Source organism: Apodemus sylvaticus, chromosome 6 (assembly GCF_947179515.1).
Source record: "Apodemus sylvaticus chromosome 6, mApoSyl1.1, whole genome shotgun sequence".
In the NCBI taxonomy this organism is placed as follows: domain Eukaryota; kingdom Metazoa; phylum Chordata; class Mammalia; order Rodentia; family Muridae; genus Apodemus; species Apodemus sylvaticus.
In genome coordinates, this window is record NC_067477.1 from 105959943 (window position 1) to 105978037 (window position 18095).

The 18095-nt window shown below is 42.7% G+C and overlaps 1 protein-coding gene across 3 annotated transcripts in view; it reads right to left on the reverse strand.

Annotated features, from left to right (window-relative positions):
- Positions 1 to 495: 495 nt before the first annotated feature.
- Cyria (CYFIP related Rac1 interactor A) overlaps positions 496 to 18095 on the reverse strand; it is a 107548-nt gene continuing 89948 nt past the window's right edge. For all 3 annotated transcript variants that reach the window (XM_052186097.1, XM_052186099.1, XM_052186098.1), the window contains 9 exons: positions 17452 to 17573; positions 16243 to 16348; positions 14005 to 14141; positions 13493 to 13570; positions 13208 to 13324; positions 13035 to 13114; positions 10877 to 11003; positions 6383 to 6453; positions 496 to 4097 (listed from right to left, as the gene is read on the reverse strand). In XM_052186097.1, coding sequence (XP_052042057.1) covers positions 4034 to 4097; positions 6383 to 6453; positions 10877 to 11003; positions 13035 to 13114; positions 13208 to 13324; positions 13493 to 13570; positions 14005 to 14141; positions 16243 to 16348; positions 17452 to 17573 — 902 coding nt within the window. In that variant the 3' untranslated portion in view covers positions 496 to 4033. The remainder of the gene's footprint in view (positions 4098 to 6382; positions 6454 to 10876; positions 11004 to 13034; positions 13115 to 13207; positions 13325 to 13492; positions 13571 to 14004; positions 14142 to 16242; positions 16349 to 17451; positions 17574 to 18095) is intronic.

Below are 18095 nucleotides of genomic sequence, written 5' to 3' on the forward strand. Positions count from 1 at the left end.
ATCTTTTACAAGCCTTTGCCCACTTATAATCTAACCAATTATCAATTTACAGAAGAGACCTCATGCCCATTTCTTTCATATCCTAAGTCAATCTTTTCACTGGCTGTCAAGGAAGATCCCCCTTGAAGACTCGGATTCATCGAGCACATGTACAATTAGGTCTCTGGCTTCAGAAGTTCAGAGACTAAAGGTGGCACTCTGGAAAGGATCAGTGCCAAAGAATTAAAAGAACCATTTCATTGTTTCTGTTGTCTGAAAGAAACGAATTTACACATGGAAGTGTTTCTTTTTTTTCACCCATTTTGTCAAATTCACAAAATGTTACTGCATTAAAATGAGTGAAAGAGTATTTCCCAAGGCTCCTTGGGAAATTACATGCCATCTTGGAAGAAAATATGATGGAAGATCAGCTGACATGACGTCATTTCCTCACAGCAGGCTGAGCAGGCTTCTATGCAGAGCCACCCATTTTACCCTCTGCATCACATTCAAACATGATTTTAAACTGTGTATGTACCAAACTTTAATTTTCATTTCACACTCAAAAGTTCTGTACAAAAAGCGGCAATGCAGGCAAAACAAAACCCCCAAAAAACAAACAAAAAAATTACAATGACTTCAGCAAACAACATACAACCACTTCAAAGCGCCTTCTCATATGCAGCCATTTTTACAGATGTACTATGACAATGGAGTTCTGAAGGCTGGGGCCGGCAAAGAGAAAATCCCAATGTTAGTTATTAATATCTAGAACACTTGAGAAATGCCTCAAGTTTGAATGAGAAGTCTGAACTCTACTGCACAACTGGATCCCTAGATTGAGCAGGCTTTATCTTGCCCTTTCAAAAGCATAACATTGTTTTGACTTAATTGTGATGATGTCTCACAAATTTAGGCTTGCTGTTCTTGTTTGGCATAATGATCATAACTAAGAATGTATGTTTATGTCCATGAGGAATATATGAACTAAATATTTAAAGACACCCAATGTCTCCTTCATGGTGTTAGCTAATATTCTGGCTCTATTGTGTCATCACAAATAAAAATCTCTTTCCACTCAACTTTTGCTATGAAAGCCTAGGTGCACTTGAGAGGGGTTACCAGGCCCAAAGTAGCAACGTGGCTGGGAAACATCATTTTTATCTTCTTTCTTGCTTCAAATTAAATATCTGAGTCATAGAAAACACTTTATTTGAAAGCTATGAGATACTAGTTATGAAGTATTATTAACATCATTGCTAGTACTTTCCCCAAACAACCTATGAATGTTGGATACATGTGCATGCAGCACAAAAAAAAAAGAGAGAGAAGAAGAAGAAAAACCAAATTGGTCAAGGATTCCTGATGCCTACTGGACAGTCTGTTAAGAGAATTGGTCTCCCACAACAGTTATGGAGCGGACTCGGGGCCCACTCTCTGTTAGTGATCACAGACACTCAGCCTGTCCCCCTGATGATCTGAGGCAATTATTTAGACCCTGGGCTTCTCAAAATCCAAGTCCTGTTGAGTCTCCTCTTGGACATAATGGACTGGCTCGACTGAGGAGGACGGACAGCACCCATACACACATTTGGTCCCATTTAATAGAAAGTCTAACTAAGAGTTACAAATGTCCTAAACTATTATTTATTTATTTATTTTATTTATTTATTTATTTATCTATGTATATTCTGACAGATAATCCCCAATGTTTTCTTATGTAGCCAGCTGAGAGGCAGCTATGGTGTAGATACGTGGCTTGGGTTCACAGCTCGGGTCTGTGTCTAAGTGCCCAAGAGAAACTGGGCAGTTCTTTGTTCTTTGAAATCCTAATCGCCTCTCTTGAGGAAAGGGCAAATGGATAAATGCTTATTGTGTACCTCTGCTCTTGTAGGCTTGAGAGTTGATCAACTAAGCCTTGCCTATGGCTGCCAAATAGAAAATCCCTAAAGCTGAACATGGAGAATGTCTCACTGCCACAGGATGTGTTTTCTGGCTTCCTCTGGATTTTGGAATTCCTAGGTTTGACAAGATCATGGAAGCCATCTAGCATGACTCTTTCTGGGTAAGAATGCTTAGGTCAGTCAATGGCTGCACTTCCTTTGCTGGTAAAGCTGCAAGCGACACGGTCTTTTTGCTCTCTTTTGACTACAATGACATAAACTGGGGAACCAGTTCTCCCATTTGTCTGCATTTTTTAAAAAATAAACCAAGTATCCTCTTTCTTGAAGGACTCAAAGGAATGTTGGATAGCCACCCTAGTCTGGAAGTATTGCCTTGGGATGTTGCAAATAAAATGATACCACACCCTATAATCATCCTAGACCTGACTTCTAGGATTATCATTCATCGGTTGTCTGGAAAATTTTCTCCTTCTAGCAGAGATATACAAGTAATAAAACAGGCTAGACTAAAAATGTCTCTACAATGGTCCATACACTCCACAGTATATTCTTAGGCCACATGGTGATCAGGACAAGAGTCAGGTGGAAAACACTCAGGGATTTAGTTCTATGTACGACTCACCTTGTATGCCCATATCTTTTCATTGGAGGTCAGAATATGTTTCAAGATTCCATGCTAACTCAGTTCTGACTTATAGGCAGAATTACTGCAGTCCTGAGATATTGATATTCATCAAGATGGGTAGGATAATACTCATTGGAATTTATGCATGAAGGAAGGTTGGTGTAGTGGCTCCTACTAGTCTTCCATTTTAGATTTTAAAAAAGATTTATCTTACTTCATGTGTCTAAGTATTTTTTCCTGCATGTATATCAGAAGAGGGTATTGGATCCCCGCAACTAGAGTAATGAGTAGTTATGAGCCACCATGTGGGTGGTAGGAATTGAATCCAGGTCCTCTGCAATAGCAACAAGTACTCTTAACTACTGATCCACCTCTCCATCCATATGTATATACACACACATATATATATGGAAGGTGAGACGAAAAGTGAATTTGCCAAAGTACTCAGACTGGTGTGGGCTGACTCCAGGTAATCAGAAGTCATAGATTTCTTCTCTCTAAATTCCTCCAGTTTTCTGACAATTAACAAAGTGCTTTAGTTCTCAGCTCTGACATGAACAGTCCATTTTGATAGAGAATGGGGCCTTCCTTATTAAGATGGGTGGTGTACCTAGAACCCTGCAGACTCCTGAGAATAATTGACTGATCTTATTTATGATCTCACAACCAGAGTTCCACTTATCTGTCCCTGCAGGTAGAGGGTTGACATAGATATGACTGTCCTTCTCTCTCTCTCTCTCTCTCTCTCTCTCTCTCTCTCTCTCTCTCTCTCTCTCCTCTCTAATAGTCTTAAGATATTCACTTTTCTCAATCCTCCTGCAAGCAGCCCTCTGACTATCCCATAGTCTCCTCATTAGCTGATTAAAACAGACACAATTTTCCTCTTGCAAATACTAAAAGGGAATGAAAGGGACCCAACCCGAGACAGAAGGGGAATGTTCAGATTATTAAAGCACGTGTGTATAGAAAAGCTGCACGTGAGGTTTGCAGGTGACAGGAAGAGGGCGGGGCAAGGGACGTGCTGAACTCAGAACCTTGTGTTCCACTCTCTACATGCAGTTTTCTTATCTGGGATTCTTCTCTCTCTGTGCTCCGTCAGGGTAACAGGTGTGTGTGTTTCTTGTATCTGAGCCGACACAGGAAATCAAGTACTTTGTGTTTCTATAAACTATATATACTCCCAGAGAGAGAAAACATCTAGAATTAAAACAATACAAGCGATTAAGAATTTCTGATTTTTACAGGTATCACTACAGGACTCAGGACTCCAGCAGCCAAGGTCGACGTTTCTGAATCTGGCCCTTGGAGAAAGGAGTTTTGCTTCCGACATCAAAGGTAAGGCTCTCAAGTCAATTTATGCTCTGCTGGGTTGAATCAGTCAGGATACAAATTAAGGTCCATATATTTCAGTGACAAGAAGGAAATGGTTATGTAAATACACAAGTATTAACATCAATCTGTATTAAATTATGTAAACATATACATCTTCTGAGGTCAGCATAGATCCTCCTCTCTGAGCATGGCTCTACTGAAGCATCGCACGAATCTGTTTGGAAGTCGATTCATCATTCAAGTGCTTTGTAGTGAACCTGAGTGGGGAAAGAGAGTTCAATGTCAGGGCTTGTCCAATTGAAATCTGTAAATAAAAAAGTTTGGGCGCATTTCCTTAGACAAAGATCCATATTTTGGTGTTCACACTATACACTCTGCAAGTTTATTTTATTTGACTTTGATTGGCTTTGCTCTGTATTCCAGATTGACTCTCTGTAACCCAAGATGGCCTCAAACTCATGGAAATCCTCCTGTCTCAGCCTCTGTTTTGCTGAGATTATAGGCACACACCACAAAGCCAAGTTCCTAATCAGCCTTGGAATTTGTTATTTCTTGTGTGATGATCATTAAAGTTATTTTTAAAAAAAAAATCTCATCAAATGATTACACCAAGGAGACCAAACTGATCTCATTTTCTAGGAGATAAAGTTCATAGCACGTAGTTCAGCATCTTGTCCTTTGAGGCTGACCGAGCTGAGTTACAGAATTCAAATTATGGCATCCGGATATGCAAATGTTGGTGTCTATGTACTATAGGGGCTGTGTTTATCCCCACTGTTACCAGGGGCCACAACTGCAGGTACACACACATGCAATCTAAAGCATCTCATTCATTACTCAATCTTGTGTGCAAAGGAATGTAAGAAACAAAAAGGCCTGTAACAAAGCTTTGACCATATGTCAGGCACTCTGTATAAAATCCCATTCCAGTCACAAATATCTTTTTAAATGAGGTAAGTGACTTGATTCTGCAGGTGAGAAGGCTGGGGGTCAGAGAGACTCGGCGGCACACTCTGAATCTCACAGCATATGGTCTTGATTTGTGAACAGTCTGACTGAGTCTATGTCTGCTGCCTCAAAAGCCTACACTCTTCCCAATTCATTGTGGATGTCCAGGAAATACAAGTTCCCACACTGGGCTGGGACTCATAGCTTGACACAATGCCCTGATCTCCAGGATGTTTTGGCAGCTAGAATGAAACTAGAAAGTTTCAGAAATGCTGAAGTTAAAGTCTTCTTAATGAATATAAAAAGCCAGCCTGGCTTGCTTCCAGTCTCCTTTGGAGAAAACCTAGGATTCAGGAGGCTCATAAGACACACATATTCTCAAAGATGATGAATTGGCTACTCAGAAAAATAACAACTTCCATGTCTTGAGACTGCTGGTTTCTTTGTCTATTGAGGGAGGACAATAGGTCAGCCATGGGTCTAAGGGTTGCAGTGGTTGCATGTGATGTGATTGAAGATGGAACATATTACGCAGAAAGTAGTGCTACCTCCTTTCTCTTAGACTTACCCATGTTAACTGCCTGTATTTATTACATTGCATGGAACTGAGGGGAACGAAAGGCTAAGACATCAGGGTCCATAAGACTTCCTGAGTGAAATCCTGCAAAAGGATGATTTGTGCAGTTCAGCAAATTCCTTCGGATGCAGCCGAGCTAAAAATAACAATCTCTTCCTTGAAGTGGATTAAGCAAATGTATCCTTGGGAAAGTGAACAGTGCCTAAGGAGTGGAAATAAAGCTACAGCTGGCTAAATGTTTGGGCATCCAGCGTGAATAACAGGATCTCAGGTTCTCCATTCTGAGGGTTGTCTGTGGGAGCTCCTTAGGGGAGCCAGGTACACACACACACACACACACACACACACACACACACACACGCACACACATGCACACAACCAGAGGTGCTTGAGCTTCCAGGCCAGTGATTTTATTTACTTCCAAGCTCAGTGTCTGGAAACTCCCCTCATCGCCCTCCCACGAAGCCAGGTTGGGAGCCCTGGGTGAAGACAGACATGAGAACTGGATGCTTTCCTTCTTAGGAGACTCCTCTGCTCACAGAGTGAGTATCACAGTCAAGAGTTATGCCTGAGGCCCGTGCGGCCACTCAGACCCAGGTATAGGTAACTTGGCCCATTGCCATTATGACATTGGGGAGTGATTTGAGTGCACCTAGCTGCATATGGTGGCTCACACCTTTAATCCCAACACTCAGGAGGCAGAGACAGGCAAATCCATGAGCTCAAGGTCAGCCAGGACTACAGAGCTTGTTTAAGCACAGCCAGGGTTAAGCTGAGACACCCTGTCTTGAAAACCCAAAACCTCAAAAAAAAAAAAAAAGGTGCCTCAAATTCTCCCAATCTGTAAAAAATGAATAATAAAAATGGTGCAACCTCCAAGCCTTGCTAGGAAGAGGAGTGATGTTAAAATGAGTGAAGGGCTAAGACTGATAGGCTGGTGCTCAGACTCAGACACCCGCACCCCCAACGGTCTGCAAGGGCACCTGCTCTATCAGCCTGTGCCAGAGACAAGCTCACCTGAGAGCATTCAGCAGACCTTCCACACTGTCTGGGGCCTGTTCCTTCAACACCTTTATGCAGCCTTTCATCTGGAAGAAGAACATACAGAATTTGGTTACTACCCTGGTAATCATGTCCACAGTGATGTCTGTCCATACAAACAACTCTCTGAAGCATCAGCCCCTGCAAATCATGAACAAACTTCTCTTCACTCTCAGGATGCTGCACCGTTCCTCTGGGCTTCTCAAGACTTCTGTATGATTGCAATCTCTATTGATTTTCATCCTACGCCACAACTGGACATCTCATTTACTTTGGGAAGAAACATCTTGCCTTTTATTCTGGAGCTCAGACCAGGAATGGAGATGGTTCTTCTTGGCCCTCGTTGAGATTCACTAAGCTCATTACACACTCAGTAATTCAATGCTTTGTCGGCTAAGGATGGGTTTTCCTCTTTGCGCTGTTGACTGTCACACCCTCAGTATTTTGTGAAGTCTCAAGTTCATCAGCCCCAGACAGCATTATGTATGTGTGTATGTTTGTGTGCATGCTCTGTATAGATGTGTTTATAGGCACATGTGTGTTGCATGCATGCACAGATCAGAGGACAAGCTCAGTTGTCATGACAAGCTCAGTTGTCATTCCTGAGGTATTGTCAGCCTAATTTTTGAGACAGTATCTCTTTGCTTACTTTACATGCAGATTGAGCTATGCTAGCTGACAAGCAAGCTTAAGGATCTCTGCAACTCTCTCAGTTCTAGGGCTGGGAATGCAAGCATGCCCAAAACATATGGTTTTCTTTTTTTAAAAGTGGCTTCTAAGGACAAACTCATGCCCAGTGCTTGCAAGCTAAATACTATACAGACTGAGCTATCCCTGTGACTTCGAGGTTGTCTCTTTTCATCCCACTGTCCATACCAAAGAGAGTCACGACCACTTATTTGTGATCCCAATATGGTTTTGTACTTGTTAGATAACTCTCAATAGACTAGTCTCCCAGTGAAAATTTGTCTCTTGACTTAGACGGGAAACCGCTAGAAGCGCAGATCTGTGTCTTAACTGTCTCCGAGAAGACTGGCAAAGGGCAATTGTGAAGAAAGTAAAGCCTGTAGAGGCCAAATGCCTAGTTTTTACCCATGCTGTTTTGTATTTGCATGAAGTTCCTTAAGTTTCTAAGTTTTCTGAGGCCTTGGAATTAAAGTTATCTAATTGTGCCACGAAAAGTAAAATTTGCATAGATCCTGTTATTTTATGCATATCCTAGGGTGTCTTACTTCTCCCTTGGAAAAAGCAAAGATCTTTCTATAAAAAGTCAATCACTTATTTTAATCTTAGACATTCATGCAGTGTGTGGGCATCTGGTGAGTTTGGTTATACAAATGCTACTTGCAGAGTTGGTAACTTCACAACATCCCCTGTGGTTATATTTCAACTATGCAAAAGGTTAATGGTAACAGCTCCATAGACCCAACCAATTGCTGAGAAGCATTTGGAGGTCAAAGAAGAATGAATGCCATGCTCAACTACACACATCTATCAAGGATACAAGTCTGGAGAGAGGCTGCAAGCGTGCCAGCTATGTGCCACCTTGGGGATGTGGTGGCATCAAGCTCAGAGATGCAGAGAATTTTGTCCTTCTTCCATTAGAGCTGGGGGTCTAATGGGAGGAGAGAGACAAGCAGCTCATTATCATGGTGTGATAGGTGTTCTTGTGACCGACATCCCGAGAGGCAGTGAGAGCATAGATGGAGAAGGAGGCGGAAGTGCAGTGGGTACTCTGGAGGAGTTTCTAATGCTATATCGGGATGATTAAAGCCGTGGGTGTGAATAACAAGAAACTGTCAGAAATGCATTCAGGGACAGAGCCAATGTGGGTTTAGCAATACAGTAGGAACTTGGAGGCTTTTCCTTGTAGAAAATACCCTTGGCAGGTGTTAAGCATTGCATAAAGATAGTGAGGATAGAAAATGACAAGATGAAGCAAAGACAGAAAGAGGAGGATGAGTGGAAAATCCTCAGGATATGAGGAGTGGGGGAACACTGAGCTGAAACACGGGGTGGGGATGGAAGGTCAATCTCTAGTAACTTATGAGGATGAGGAAGTGGGGCACAAGCAATTCCTAGGATCTGAGAGTGACGGCTCTTAGATACTCAATGAGAATATAAGATACTGTCTGAATCAGGGTTAGCAAGGGAAAGAGACCCTTTGGTTGGGAACTAGCCATTCATCATGTATCCATAACATGTGTGGTCTGGAGTTATGGGCAACGTCTTGGGTGGGGATAGACGTTAAGGTGTGCTTCTTTGGGCATCACCTAAGAACACTACTTCATCCCCACCTTTCCTGCCACCAAGACTGCCACCTAGTCTGTAAACGGCTCATTGCCTCTGTGTCTTAGTGATCTTGCTCTGACTCTTCCTTCTCTATCCATCTGGAAAAAAGTCCTTGATGGGCTCTCTCAAATACCACCTCCTGGCTGTTGCCTTTAAGCAGTCCATTCTTTCCCTCAACTGGCTTCTAGAGCTCTCTGAATGTCTCTTCTGAACCAGACCTCACCCTTTGTGTGTGCACACAGTTCCACTTCCAGGGCCTTATCCTACTGTCCTACTGTCCTACTGTCCTCAGGACTTATCAGCCCAGTGGCTATAGCTGCTGGTTTGGAAACAGAGTGGTATCTGGAAGGACAGACCCACCTTGGATGTGTCTGGTGCTTAATAAGCCTAAAACCTTAGAGGCACATGCACAGTTCAACATCTACTGGCCTTTCTTAATCTGCATTAATAAACAGACTTGAAGAATGCCCTGGAAAGCCAACATAGTCTTTGCTTGGGAACATTACAGATTCAGTCAAAAGTATAGAAAGCCAAACTCTGTAGAAATTGGGGTAACAAAGGGCTGGGTAGAAGGTTCAGTGGATAAGAAAACTTGCTTTGCAAATATGAGGTCTTAAATCCAAATCCCCAACAACCACATGCAAATGTCATGTGCCCATGACCCCAGAGCTTCCTGGTGGAGATAGGGGGTACCAAGAATGAACAGGCCATCCAGCCTAGCCAACTCTGCAAGCTTCAGGTTCTGTGAGAGAGCCTGCCTCTGGGGAATAATGAGAAGAGTGACAGCCCAGGGAATCCTTTCATCCTTCTCTGGCCTCTGTAGTTGTATGTGCAGGCATATAAACCCACAAACATATGTGAACACACGCATGCACAAAATCACAAAGAAAAGGTTAGGGGGATAAAGGCCTCATTTTGCCCAGCATATTTTTAGTTGTTGACTCTGTGGCAAGTTAACAAATGGCCAAGCCAAAATGCCTTAGGCACTGAACTCCACTCACAGTCACATGATATTTAAGAGTTTTTCTGTAGTCACTTATACTCAATCTGTAGTGTAAAACCATTAAGCTCCCACAAAGAATACAATCAACCTTTTTATTGCAAGGTCATAATAGACTCTTATATAAATGGAATATATTTTGAAACAGTGCACATGGCAGGATTCTAATTTGCTAGGCACATCCACCCTTCAAAACACAAGGAGCCGTATTCATTTCTCTCTGCTTCCTAAATATGAATGCATTGGACCAGGCTGCCTCCAGCTCCCGTGGCCATCCCCCATGATGGACTGTGCCCTGACCTGTGAGCCAAAATAAACCCTTCTGGAAGTTGCTTTTGTCAGGGTATTTAATCACAGCAGTAGAAAAAGTAATTAATACGGTGTTATAGGTAAATGCTGGCTTAAGGCAATAGTATTTCACTCTAAACGCTGGCTTAAGGTAGCAATGTTTTATTCTACATCAACAGGAAAGCAACTGTAGAGATCATGTGTTTCCAAAGGTCTCTGCATTTGCATAGAAGCTTTCTCTTCCTTCACTCCCACTTATTCATTGACTAGAAGCTCTGTGGGGGCATCTACTGGTATCAGGCAAAATACCTCAGGACATGAGGTACACTGACCATTGTCCCTATCCTTTAAAAAAAAAAAAGCTGGAGTCTATGGGAATGTTACACAAAGCAAAATTGGTAAATGAGCTGAGGACCCGAGGAGAAGAAAGGAATTACTTACAGGAAATGTGCTCCAGGGCGCTTAATGCAGTAAGAACAGATAGGATGATTGGCATGGCAGCAGGTGAGGTATTATAAGAGAGGAGGTCAGTAGGTCATTTAGTCTTTGACCATCATGCCTTGTAACCTCCAAACTCTCAACTCTATAACACACATAAGGTATGTACTCTATAGGTACAGAAGGTGCACTGCTGGAATCTGGGATGGATGAAGGCCAGTGTGAAGATACAGGTGGATCATCTCTGCCCGTCAGAGGCCAGATGTCTTTTTCCTAACCACATGAGAAAGAGTGCACTACTTGCTATAAAATATTTGCCAAGCATTTCCAAACCATGAATCTTGGAGAGGTTTTTTTCAGTGATGGTTGGAGACCAGAGGAAGAGAAGTAAGGTCTATCTGCTGGCATTCATGAGCTTTTAGGTTGAGAGAGCATTGCATAAGTATTCTTACATCAATCTTGGATGTTTTGCAGAAGGCTCCCACGGGGTGCACATGGTCATAGAGGATGATGACCCCCACCATCACCCTCATGCAGAACATCAGTGTCTCCTCACTTGTAAACCTGCTCCTGTACTCCCTGAAAGAAAAGACAGAGCCGAGGCATCACTTGCTTGTTAGAAGACGCACATTCTGAGATCCACAACCAGATACTCCTCCACACCCCCATCCCCCCTCCCCAGAGAACTCATCGCGGACCTGCAACAACCAGGTTAATATGCTCGTGAAAAGACCCAAGATGATAATTTCTCTTGAATCCATCCAACCAGCAATTTAGTGCAAAAATACGGTAAATTAGAGGGCAGTAAATTCCCTTCTCTGCTTCCCCTCAGCAGCCAGTTCACCACGTACATCACCTCCTGCCCATCAATCCTGAATATTTTATAGGCAGCCCCTCTGGCTGTCCAAGATTATAGAGAATAATGGCTTCATTACAGAGAAAAAGAATCAGACTCATTTCTACACAGCAGCTCTCTTGTCTCCAGCCGCAGTCTCTTCCTTTGTTAAGAAGCAGGCTGCGGATGAACTTGGATTGGCAGATATCTCAAAGAAATTATGTACCTGGGAGTTATTTGTGGAGTTTAAATTTTGCTCACTTACCTTGATAGGGGCCCTGATGATTGCAATAATTTAGGCCAATGCTAGAGACATTTTTAGCATCGATTTCATTATGAATTAGCACCACAATACAGACAATTACTATTTCTGTCTTGAAGTAAATCTTTACTTTGCTATGAAAGAGATATTTAAAATTAATACCCTTTTATGGGGCAGGAGAGATGGTTCACTGGGTAAAGCACTTTCTGCCCATGGGAGAGGAAATGAGTTTGGATCCCCAGGGCCCAAATATGTATGAGGCAGACATGATGGTTGTGCTGGCTAGTTTTATGTCAACTTGACAGAAGCCAGAATCACTGGAGAAGAGAAAAACCTCAATTGAGAAAATGTTTTCCTAAAATTGGGCTGTAGGTAATCCTATAGGGCATTTTCTTGATTAGTGATTGATTGGGGAGGGCCCAGCTTAATGAGGGTGGGGTCCTCCCTGGGCAGGCGGTCCTGGGTTCTATAAGGAGGCGGGCTGAGCAAGCCATGAGGAGCAAGCCAGTAAGCAGCACCCCTTCACAGATTCTAATCTTGCTTGAGTTCCTGTCTTGACTTCCTTTAATGATGGACTATAGTGTGAAGTGTAAGCAAAATAACCCTTTTGTATCCTCAGTTTCCTTTGGTCATGATATTTATAGCAATAGTCACCCTGACTAAGACAGTAGCCCACCTGCAATCTCAGCTCTTGGGAGGCAGAGATGGGGCATGCCTGTAGCACGCTGACTTGCCAGCCTAGTCCCACAGCCAAATCTGGGTTCAAATGAAAGACACTGCCTCAACATACTATCAGAAAGAAATCAAGGAAGACACCACAGTCAGGCCTGGCTTACACACACACACACACACACACACACACCACATGTATATGCACCTGAACACAAGAGTACATCTGCATCTGCAAATACACACACATGTGCAAATTCACACACACAAATATGAACACAAACATAAACACCGCACATATACATACATGTGAATATATAAAAGGATAAAAATCATTTTATATTTGGAGACAGTCAGTATTTATAAGGTGCTTGTGACACTTTTGGGATCCTAAACACTGTAGAGAGCAGATGGTATAATGGGTATTACATTGAGTATCTGGTAACAGTCTGAGAACAAAGAAACGGACTGTGAAGAGAGGTTGAGGGAATTACTTTTACAGTGGTCTTATCATTGTTACTCTTGGTTCTAAATCTCTACAGTATGTTGATAATACTACCCACACATACAGCCCATCTCTCCATTCCTTTGCAAGTCCTATAGCATCAGACAAGCTGTAAAACCTTTGTGAGGTCAACCAACACCATCAGGGCCTCAGCTATTCCAGCTGAAGTACGGATATAACATTGATGCCAACCACCCTAAGTTCCTTATGAAACTGAAGAAAACGCTGTACGTGGAGACTTCAATATGACATCTGAAATAGGACAAACCGCCATCATCGCATCTGAGCAGGTCTCAGCTGGGTGAACACTTAACCACGCCACACATCGGTTTCACTTACGGTGTCTCCAGCATGACTTTACAGACGCTTGTCATGGTACTGAGGCAGTCCGTGGTATTCTCTATTGGCAGGGTTTTATTCTAAAGGGAGAGACACAAGCGCACGTTTAGCCCTACTAGCAGCATTCACATGAGATAAAGAGAAGGCCCTCTGTGCTGCTCAACTGTGCTTACCTCAGAGACAAAGTGCATTGTGGCATTGCTAAGAGTCTTCAGCATCGGCGTGGCTTCTGCATAGAAGAGGGACATTCGATTGGCCATCTCATTATTAACTTCATTCTCAATGTCTAGCTGATGAAAACAAGACAAGATACAGTTGATAAAAAAAAAAATAAGTCACCATCTCTGCAAACAAGTTACAGGCAAGGACTCTGCCTTCTCTCTGTGACCTGCCATGTCTATAAGCCAAAGCAACCACAGAGAAACCAAGGCCACAGTCAGGGAGTTGCACAGACTCACGTGCATGTTGTTGATGCGGTTACGACTTATTGTTCTTCGATAGTAACTGAAGTCGTTCTGAATAGCTGGGTTCCTCATCTGAAATTCGGGGAGAGAAGGAAGGTTAGCTGATAGAAACAGGTGGGAAGCAACATCAGGAGCTCAGGGATGAGAGTCTGTCAACATGGAAGGAATTTTCTTTGCCATTAAAAAGCTTGGAGCAACAATTAAAAATCAGAGCTTATAACTCCAGTGTTCTGAAATATGTCCTGTTCTTACTATAGGCTGTATTTCAGGGAAAACACGTTTTGCCTAGTGAGAAAGAGACACTTAATAAGGGTTTCCTTTCCACTCACTTGACAGATTGCAAATTTCCACATGTATTCCTCTGACCACACAGACTGCAAATATTCACCACATAATAAGCTTCCTTGGGAAGGTGTCACTCTCCCAAGCCCACTCCACAGCCTTGGCAACATGGCCATGAAGCAGTGGTACCCAGTTGAACTTTCACAACACGTGTGCCACCTGACCTTCAGCTCATCGAATCGAAGCGTAAAATGTAAGATTTCTGCAAATTCCTTTGCGAGGGCTTGCTCCCGTTCCAGGTGCTGGGTTGGGGTATAGGGTGGACACGTCAGAGATTCCAATAAACTCTGAAGTGCTTTTTCTGAAAGCCAAGGGGAGAGAGAGATAGAGATATATTTTTAGGTGGACCAGAGGCATCCTTTCAAAGCACAGGGCTGAGTTCAAATTGACATTCTCAGATACAACCTGAGTGGCTATTCCCTTTCCTGTGTTCCCAAAGCTCAGTTCACTTAGTAGTCTCAACTCCTGGGCCTTTTAGAAAACCAGGAATAAATGTATGGCGCTTGTATGATTGATAGCCTCTAATGAGTCCAGGCCAGATGAGTGGGTGAGAAGGTGCCATCAGTAACGTGTCTGTTGTGCCAACATGCGGATCTAATTTATATCTATAGCACCCACATAAATTTCACAAGTTGGGGTGCAGGCATGTAACTCTAGCTTTGGAGGTGGGAAAGAGGACAGAGGCAGAAGAGTCAGCTCTCTGGGGTAGGCAGTTTAGCCAGTCAGTGAACAACAGAGGCAGGCACTGGTATCTGTCTCTGACCCGTCCCCAACACATGGGTTATGCCACCTCTTTAACACTGGGAATTCTTCTCTTCTTGTCTCGTGCTTCTCTGTTTTTATACCCCCAGGATATTTATCTACAAATATACCACCATGTTTACTTTAGTTATTGTTCTCAGAAAAATCTCATCCCTCCCATTCACTCATTTCTGATCATTTTCCACTCCTTTTGCTTTCATATTATTTTTAATAGCAGAGTCATTTAACTAATCCTCTATGGCAGGAGGTGATAAGCTATGACCCATAGGCCAAATCTGGCTTAGTGCCTTTTTTATATAAATAAAGTTTTATTTAAAAGGTATATGCACTAATCTCTTCCTATACTGAGTAGGGCTACACTGGTGTTGGTACTATGATGTAAAATCTAGTAAAGTCAGGACAGCTGACGAGATAAATAAATCTGCTGTCTAGCATGCTATAGAAAAACTTGACATTACTGCTTTTATGTAGTCCTCATATGTCTTTAGCATCCTTACAGGGACTATCTCAAGACCTCGTTGGGCATCCCAACAATGGGAACACACCATCTTCAGAGGCAACCAGGTACCATAGCCTGCTTTGATGGATGCAGCTTTCTCTGTCTGTTGAGGTAGAATCCAGTTCCTTGGAATTTCAGCTCACTACCTCCAGATGCACACCGAGGAAAGAGAGGATTTGAATTCTCTTCTACCTAAGATCCGGAGGCAACCTTCTTTGCTTGTGAAATCTGTTTGCCTCACACCCTTAGCTGGTCTTAGCATTGAATCTTCTCAATATCATGGTCATGATCTTAACTTTGGTTTTCCTCGTAAATTAAAACAGAAGTTGATGACTACCCTTTCCATTCTAGATAATTTATATGAACAAATAAAACCCCAAGTACTGGCAGCGATCACACCATACTGCTCTTGGCACACAACCAGTTTGTCGACCTCATTTGACTCCACCCCAGCTTCTGTAGCCATCCTATTTACATCTTTACTTGTTTTTAAAGCTAAAGTAAAAATGCTAGACTTATTTCCTTACATTTTTATATTAAGCTAATTAAGTTTTGTGGAGGGGGTTGAGGAAATTGTGGCATCAGATAAATTCTACCCTCCAATTTGGGTTTTATTAAGAACTGAGATCAGGGCTGGAGTGATGACTCAGCAGTTAGGAGCCATTTAGTGCTCTTACAGAGGACCAGGGTTTGGTCCCCAGAACCCTCACGGCGGTTCACAACCTTGAGTACCTCCAGTTTCAAGGGATCTGGCACCCTTGAAACTGGAGGTACTCATGAGATCAGAGAGACCTCTTCTGGTCTCTGAAAGTTCTTCTATGCAAATGATGCCCCTAAAAGGCACACAGGCCTACATACACATGTATAACAGAAATAGATCTTTAGGAAATGAGATCAGTAGGCTTTGAAGAGCAGGTGAACACAGTGACAAAGTGTCAAGAGGCCAGGCACTTCCAGAGAAAGCATGCGGTAGATTCAATGAAACGGGAATGATAGAAATTGTTCGTGAATTGTCTCCTAAGAAACAACAGCAGTGCATGACTGGGACATTGTCTGACATGTAGAGCTGTTCACTCTATATTCTCAAATGGCAAAGAAAAAAGTCCCAAGTGGACCATGAAAACTATAAGTATACACTCACCAAGACGGATGGAAAATTCGTAAAACCTCTTCAGCCTCACCACCAGAGGACAGACTGCATTCCAAGCCTTCTCCTGAAGTTGAATGTCATTGGGATTTTGAATTGCCTACAGGAAAAAAGGGTGTGGGTGGTGAGTTTTCTCTTTAAGAAGAACAATAAGCCCATGTTAAAGTACCCTAAATGATTTTAGTTTAAAAGATGTAATCCCTGGTGTGCTTTGAGAATTAGAACCACCTCGGTTGATAGTGATTATCTGGAAACCCAAAGAGCCCATTTCTGAAGGCAGTTTCAACACTTGAGCATAACGCTAATGGTTCCCAGGTAGATCTTGTCTTATCTTACTTTGTTGTGCTCTTGGGTAAAAATATATTGGAAGAAGAAGGGACTTTGCTCTCTCCATTAGCACCTGATTCATGTAAAGCCTGCTCATTATGAGTAGAGGCTGTAGCTGTTGTGCTTGTTCTGTGATACACATTCTGTTCTTGCCAGTCCATAGTGACGTCTATAAAGAAGGTAACTCTGAAGTAGGCAAGCCACATCTTAATAGACTTTCTCTCAGTAGCATCCTGACAGCCGTATGTTCTCATTGGGATGGTGGCAGAGGCAGGAAAATTCCCATATATATGTGTGTTCCTAAATATATAAACACAACTTGCTCAGTCCATACACTGCCACTCCTAACCAACTGGTGTGCTTGTCCTTGAAGAAGACTATTTGTCACACTCAGCATTCCTTTGGACTTGGGTATTATTTTATCTTTTGACTATTATTTTAACTTATTTATTTAACTTATTTATTATTTTTTAACCTCAGAAGACAAGAACGAGATACTCTCCTTAAAGCAGTTTGTTTCTGGTTGCCATACCACATGTGACACTATTGGAATCACAACGTTTCGATTGTACATGTTATCCTAGATCTCATGACTCAGAGATTCATGGGCTTTGTGTCAATATTGTCCTTACAGGAAGCAATCTATTACTGCTGGTTAAACACGAATCCCATATTATTCTCCTTTGCACTCTAGGAAGTACTAAGGCTATTACTTAATCATCTCACATGTGCATTTCCCTCCCCCACCGTGTGTGTGTGTGTGTGTGTGTGTGTGTGTGTGTGTATGTGCGCGCGCGCGAGTGTGTATGTGTGTGTGTGTAAGGTCTTCCCTTCTCCTCGAAGAGTTTAGTCAATTCAATATTATCATTGACTTACATCTCGAATCTCTGGTCCTGCACCTTTGTAAGCCTGTAAGTCTGTGAGGATGCTCTCAGAATCCTGGAGGACGGCACTGATCTGGTTCCATATCTCTCGCTCTCCTTCTGTAGGCTGGGCATCTAAGAGACAAAGAAACCAAGTGAGGCATAGACTGCTGTTTACAAACAGCTCTCAAAGGCTGTAAACAATCATTGCTTTCAGTTCTTCCTGCAGCTTTGGAAGTCACTCTGTAATATTACAAACTGTTAGGAATGGAAAATGAATACAACTTCTGGACAGGACTTGGTTCAGAGTACTCAACAATCCTTCCATACACATCAGAACTAGTATGATCAGATCATCTTAAGTGTCCATTTATTAGTTGACTTATGCAAAATGCATTTCTGTACACCTGTGTGCACATTGGGTAACAGGAGGAGTAAATGTTTGGGGAGCCTGTTAGTATTCTGTCTAAGCTCCACCCCACACCTGGCCACAGCCAGGTATGCCCAGCCCCATAGACCTGGCCCACTATAAAAGGGGCTATTGCCCCTCCTCTCTCTCTCTCATCCCACTCTCACCTCTCTGCCTCTTGGGCTCTCCTCCTCTCCCCCTCTCTCCACGTGGTCATGGCCGGCCTCCACTTCTCTATTCTCTCTCTC